Source organism: Salmo salar, unplaced genomic scaffold (genome assembly GCF_905237065.1).
Source record: "Salmo salar unplaced genomic scaffold, Ssal_v3.1, whole genome shotgun sequence".
NCBI classification, from domain to species: domain Eukaryota; kingdom Metazoa; phylum Chordata; class Actinopteri; order Salmoniformes; family Salmonidae; genus Salmo; species Salmo salar.
This window is the reverse complement of record NW_025549119.1, coordinates 12,501-20,000: the sequence shown is the minus strand read 5'-3', so window position 1 is coordinate 20,000 and position 7,500 is coordinate 12,501. Positions and strand designations below refer to the sequence as shown.

The 7,500-nt window shown below is 46.6% G+C and overlaps 1 protein-coding gene across 1 annotated transcript in view; it reads left to right on the top strand.

Annotated features, from left to right (window-relative positions):
• Positions 1-7,500, top strand: part of LOC106592645 (dorsal-ventral patterning tolloid-like protein 1) — a gene marked incomplete at its 3' end in the record, with an annotated part of 51,477 nt that overhangs the window by 35,464 nt on the left and 8,513 nt on the right. Inside the window, 1 exon segment of the mRNA XM_045713040.1 lies at positions 5,936-6,082. Within this exon segment, the coding sequence (XP_045568996.1) occupies positions 5,936-6,082 (147 nt within the window).

Sequence of the window (7,500 nt, the reverse complement as noted above, 5' to 3'; positions counted from 1 at the left end):
TCACTGTTCAAATAAACCCACCATTAAAATTATAGACTGATCATTTCTTTGTCAGTGGGCAAACGTACAAAATCAGCAGGGGATCAAATACTTTTTTTCCCTCACTGTAAATGTCAGAAACAACTCCGCCTTTGCGGGATGCACGGGGGGTATGGTCACTAGCGTAACCAGGAGGAGAGGCCTCATTTAACACAGTCAATTCATCAGGCTTAAGCCATGTTTCAGTCAGGCCAATCACATCAAGATTATTATCAGTGATTAGTTCATTGACTATAACTGCCTTGGAAGTGAGGGATCTAACATTAAGTAACCCAATTTTGAGATGTGAGGTATCACGATCTCTTTCAATAATGGCTGGAACAGAGGAGGTCTTTATTCTAGTGAGATTGCTAAGGCGAACACCGCCATGTTTAGTTTTGCCCAACCTAGATCGAGGCACAGACACGGTCTCAATGGGGATAGCTGAGCTGTCTACACTGACTGCGCTAGTGGCAGACTCCACTAAGCTGGCAGGCTGGCTAACAGCCTGCTGCCTGGCCTGCACCCTATTTCATTGTGGAGCTAGAGGAGTTAGAGCCCTGTCTATGTTCGTAGATAAGATGAGAGCACCCCTCCAGCTAGGATGGAGTCCGTCACTCCTCAGCAGGCCAGGCTTGGTCCTGTTTGTGGGTGAGTCCCAGAAAGAGGGCCAATTATCTACAAATTCTATCTTTTGGGAGGGGCAGAAAACAGTTTTCAACCAGCGATTGAGTTGTGAGACTCTGCTGTAGAGCTCATCACTCCCCCTAACTGGGAGGGGGCCAGAGACAATTACTCGATGCCAACACATCTTTCTAGCTGATTTTACTCGCTGAAGCTATGTTGCGCTTGGTGACCTCTGACTGTTTCATCCTAACATCGTTGGTGCCGACGTGGATAACAATATCCCTATACTCTCTACACTCGCCAGTTTTAGCTTTAGCCAGCACCGGCTTCAGAGTAACCTTAACGTCGGTAGCCCTGCCCCCTGGTAAACAGTTTATGATCGCTGGATGATTCGTTTTAAGTCTAATACTGCGGGTAATGGAGTCGCCAATGACTAGGGTTTTCAATTTGTCAGAGCTAATGGTGGGAGGCTTCGGCATCTCTGACCCCGTAACGGGAGGAGGAGAGACCAGAGAAGGCTCAGACCCCGTAACGGGAGGAGGAGAGACCAGAGAAGGCTCAGACCCCGTAACGGGAGGAGGAGAGACCAGAGAAGGCTCAGACCCCGTAACGGGAGGAGGAGAGACCAGAGAAGACTCGGCCTCAGACCCCGTAACGGGAGGAGGAGAGACCAGAGAAGGCTCAGACCCCGTAACGGGAGGAGGAGAGACCAGAGAAGGCTCTGACCCCGTAACGGGAGGAGGAGAGACCAGAGAAGGCTCGGCCTCAGACCCCGTAACGGGAGGAGGAGAGACCAGAGAAGGCTCAGACCCCGTAACGGGAGGAGGAGAGACCAGAGAAGGCTCAGACCCCGTAACGGGAGGAGGAGAGACCAGAGAAGGCTCGGCGTCTGACCCCGTAACGGGAGGAGGAGAGACCAGAGAAGGCTCGGCGTCTGACCCCGTAACGGGAGGAGGAGAGACCAGAGAAGGCTCAGACCCCGTAACGGGAGGAGGAGAGACCAGAGAAGGCTCAGACCCCGTAACGGGAGGAGGAGAGGCAGGGAAGGCTCGGCCTCGGACCCCGTAACGGGAGGAGGAGAGACCAGAGAAGGCTCAGCCTCTGACCCCGTAACGGGAGGAGGAGAGACCAGAGAAGGCTCAGACCCCGTAACGGGAGGAGGAGAGGCCAGAGAAGGCTCGGTCTCTGACCCCGTAACGGGAGGAGGAGAGGCCAGAGAAGGCTCGGCCTCTGACTCCGACTCGCTGCTTAACGGGGAGAACCGGTTGAAAGTTTCTGTCGGCTGAATGAGCGACACCGGTTGAGCATTCCTACAGCGTTTCCCTCCAGAAGCCATGAGAAAGTTGTCCGGCTGCGGGGGACCGTGCGAATGGGGTTTATACTAACGTTACTATCTGTACTTACTGGTGGCACAGACGCTGTTTCATCCTTTCCTACACTGAAATTACCCTCGCCTAACGTTCGCGTCTGAAGCTGGGCTTGCAGCACGGCTATCCTCGCCGTAAGGCTGATCGTTCTCCTGTATATTATGAGAACAGCGACTGCAATCAGAAGGCATCATGTTAATGTTACTACTTAGCTTCGGCTGGTGGAGGTCCTGACGAACCACGTCCAGATAAAGCGTCCGGGGTGAAAAAGTATAATGGAAAAAAGTTGAGCGAGGGAAAAAATGTAAATATAAAACAATAATTAAAAAGTAGAAACTGTAAAGTTGTCAGGTAGCAAAGTAAAGCAGGAGACAGGAAATGGAGCACGTAAACACGTCCACAAGCAGTGACAGGAAATGGAGCACGCAAACACGTCCACAAGCAGTGACAGGAAATGGAGCACGTAAACACGTCCACAAGCAGTGACAGGAAATGGAGCACGTAAACACGTCCACAAGCAGTGACAGGAAATGGAGCACGTAAACACGTCCACAAGCAGTGACAGGAAATGGAGCACGTAAACACGTCCACAAGCAGTGACAGGAAATGGAGCACGTAAACACGTCCACAAGCAGTGACAGGAAATGGAGCACGTAAACACGTCCACAAGCAGTGACAGGAAATGGAGCACGTAAACACGTCCACAAGCAGTGACAGGAAATGGAGCACGTAAACACGTCCACAAGCAGTGACAGGAAATGGGGCACGTAAACACGTCCACAAGCAGTGACAGGAAATGGAGCACGTAAACACGTCCACAAGCAGTGACAGGAAATGGAGCACGTAAACACGTCCACAAGCAGTGACAGGAAATGGAGCACGTAAACACGTCCACAAGCAGTGACAGGAAATGGAGCACGTAAACACGTCCACAAGCAGTGACAGGAAATGGAGCACGTAAACACGTCCACAAGCAGTGACAGGAAATGACGTGATGGACATGATGGAGATGATGGGGGGATGATGGGGATGATGGTAATGATGGGGATGATGGGGATGATGATGGAGATGATGATGGGTATGATGGTATGGAATTGGTATGATGGTGGGGATGATGACGGGGATGATGGTGGGGATGATGATGGGGATGATGGAGATGAGGATGGAGATGATGGGGTGATGGGGATGATGATGGGGATGATGATGGTAATGATGGGTGATGGGGATGATGATGTAATAATGGGGGATAGGGATGATGATGTAATGATGGGGATGATGATGGGGATGATGGTGGGGATGATGGAGATGATGGAGATGATGGGGTGGTGATGTAATGATGGGGCGATGGGGATGATGGGGATGATGTTTGGGATGATGATGGGATGATGGTGGGATGATGATGGGGATGATGGGGATGTTGGGGATGATGGGGATAGGGATGATGATGGGATGATGATGGTAATGATGGGGGATGGGGAGGATGATGGGATGATGATGGTAATGATGGGGATGGGGATGAGGATGGGATCATGATGGAAATGATGGGGATGGGGATGATAATGGGATGATGATGGTAATGATGGGGATGGGGATGAGGATGGGATGATGATGGTAATGATGGGGATGGGGATGAGGATGGGATGATGATGGAAATGATGGGGATGGGGATGATAATGGGATGATGATGGTAATGATGGGGATGGGGATGAGGATGGGATGATGATGGTAATGATGGGGATGGGGATGGGATGATGATGGTAATGATGGGGATGGGGATGAGAATGGGATGATGATGGTAATGATGGGGATTGGGGATGAGGATGGGATGATGATGGTAATGATGGGGATGGGGATGGGATGATGATGGTAATGATGGGGATGGGGATGATGATGGGATGATGATGGTAATGATGGGGGTTGGGAGTGATTGTGGAGATGGATGATGGGTATGATGGTGGGGATGATGGGGAATTATGGTAATTATGGGGTGATGGGGATGATGGGGATGATAGGGGATAGGGATGATGATGAGGATGATGATGGGATGGATGATGGTGGGGATTATGGGATGATGATGATGGGATGATGATGGGGGATGATGGTATGATGGTGGTGGGGATGATGGGATGATGATGGGGATGATGGTGGGGATTATGAGTATGATGGGGATGATGGTATGATGGTGGTGGGGATGATGGGATGATGATGGGATGATGATGGGATGATGATGGTAATTATGGGGGTTGGGGATGGATGATGGAGATGATGGTGGGGATGATTGTTTGGTTGATGGGGATGATGGAGACGATGGGGATGATGGGGGATAGGGATGATGATGGGGATGATGATGTAATGATGGGGGATAGGGATGATGATGTAATGATGGTGGGTATGATGGGGGGATTATGGGGATGATGCTGGGGATGATGATGGTGATGATGGGGATGATGATGGTAATGATGGGGATAGGGATTATTATGGGGATGATGATGGTAATGATGGGGATAGGGATGATTATGGGGATGATGATGGTAATGATGGGTGATGGGGATGATGATGGGGTTAATTATGGTAATGATGATGGGGTTAAGTATGGTAATGATGATGGGGTTAATTATGGTAATGATGATGGGGTTAATTATGGTAATCATGATGGGGTTAATTATGGTAATCTTGATGGGGTTAATTATGGTAATGATGATGGGGTTAATTATGGTAATCTTGATGGGGTTAATTATGGCAATGATGATGGGGTTAATTATGGTAATGATGATGGGGTTAATTATGGTAATCATGATGGGGTTAATTATGGTAATCTTGATGGGGTTAATTATGGTAATCTTGATGGGGTTAATTATGGTAATGATGATGGGGTTAATTATGGTAATGATGATGGGGTTAATTATGGTAATCATGATGGGGTTAATTATGGTAATCATGATGGGGTTAATTATGGTAATGATGATGGGGTTAATTATGGTAATATTGATGGGGTTAATTATGGTAATGATGATGGGGTTAATTATGGTAATGATGATGGGGTTAATTATGGTAATCATGACGGGGTTAATTATGGTAATCATGATGGGGTTAATTATGGTAATGATGATGGGGTTAATTATGGTAATCATGATGGGGTTAATTATGGTAATGATGATGGGGTTAATTATGGTCATATTGATGGGGTTAATTATGGTAATGATGATGGGGTTAATTATGGTAATGATGATGGGGTTAATTATGGTAATCATGATGGGGTTAATTATGGTAATCATGATGGGGTTAATTATGGTAATGATGATGGGGTTAATTATGGTAATCATGATGGGGTTAATTATGGTAATCATGATGGGGTTAATTATGGTAATCATGATGGGGTTAATTATGGTAATCTTGATGGGGTTAATTATGGTAATGATGATGGGGTTAATTATGGTAATCTTGATGGGGTTAATTATGGCAATGATGATGGGGTTAATTATGGTAATGATGATGGGGTTAATTATGGTAATGATGATGGGGTTAATTATGGTAATGATGATGGGGTTAATTATGGTAATCTTGATGGGGTTAATTATGGCAATGATGATGGGGTTAATTATGGTAATGATGATGGGGTTAATTATGGTAATCATGATGGGGTTAATTATGGTAATCTTGATGGGGTTAATTATGGTAATCTTGATGGGGTTAATTATGGTAATGATGATGGGGTTAATTATGGTAATGATGATGGGGTTAATTATGGTAATGATGATGGGGTTAATTATGGTAATGATGATGGGGTTAATTATGGTAATGATGATGGGGTTAATTATGGTCATATTGATGGGGTTAATTATGGTAATGATGATGGGGTTAATTATGGTAATGATGATGGGGTTAATTATGGTAATGATGATGGTGATGATTTTTCTTTCCAGTTGCATTTTGGGGAGACATCGCGTTGGACGAGGAGGATCTGAGGATGTTTCAGATCGACAGGACAATAGACCTGACGCAGCACACACACACTCACACACACACTCACACACACACTCACACACACTCCAGGCAAGGACAAACCACTGGTGAGTCTGTCTGTCTGTCTGTCTGTCTGTCTGTCTGTCTGTCTGTCTGTCTGTCTGTCTGTCTGTCTGTCTGTCTGTCTGTCTGTCTGTCTGTCTGTCTGTCTGTCTGTCTGAAGGAGAAGAAAGGATGGCTTCGGTACGACACACACTGCACACCTGGTTACCAAGGAAACAGCTACTGTAGCTTTATAGTAAACTTGCCAGCTACGGCGCACTCGGAAAGTACTCAGACCCCTTGACTTTTTCCACATTTTATTACATTACAGCCTTATTCTAAAATGGATTAAATAATTTTTTCCCCCTCATCAATCTACACACACAACCCCATAAAGACAAAGCGAAAAACAGGTTTTTAGAAATGTTTGCAATTTTTGTAAAATAATAACAAAAAACAAAAATACCTTATTGATATCAGTATTCAGACCCTTTGCTATGAGCCTCGAAATTGAGCTCAGGTGCTTCCTGTTTCCATTGGTCATTTATTTATTTAACTAGGCAAGTCAGTTAAGAACAAATTCTTATTTACAATGACGGCCTACCCCGGCCAAATCCGGATGACGCTGGGCCAATTGTGCGCCAATGATGGCTGGTTGTGATACAGTCTGGATTCGAACCAGGGTGTCTGTAGTGATGCCTCTAGCACTGAGATGCAGTGCATTAGACCACTCGGGAGCCCTTGATATGTTTCTACAACTTGATTGGAGTCCACCTGTGGTAAATTAAATTGATCGGACATGATTTGGAAAGGCACACACCTGTCTATATAAGTTCCCACAGTTGACAGTTCATGTCAGAGCAAAAACCAAGTCATGAGGTCAAAGGAATTGTCCGTAGAGCTTCAAGACAGGATTGTGTCGAGGCACAGATCTGGGGAAGGGTACTAAAAAATGTCTGCAGTATTGAAGGTCACCAAGAACACAGTGGCCTCCATCATTCTGAAAATTGAAGAAGTTTGGAACCACCAAGACTCTTCCTAGAGCTGGCCGCCCGGCCAAACTGAGCAATCGGGGGAGAAGGGCCTTGGTCAGGGAGGTGACCAAGAACACAATGGTTACTCTGACAGAGCTCCAGAGTTCCTCTGTGGAGATGGGAGAACCTTCCAGAAGGACAACCATCTCTGCAGCACTCCACCAATCAGGCCTTTATGGTAGAGTGGCCAGACGGAAGCCACTCCTCAGTAAAAGACATGATAGCCCGCTTGGAGTTTGCCAAAAGGCACCTAAAGACTCTCAGACCATGAGAAACAAGATTCTCTGGTCTGATGAAACCAAGAATGCCAAGCGTTATGTCTGGAGGAAACCTGGCACCATCCCTACGGTGAAGCATGGTGGTGGCAGCATCGTGCTGTGGGGATATTTTTCAGCGGCAGGGAGACTAGTCAGGATTGAGGGAAAGATGAACAGAGCAAAGTTGTATTT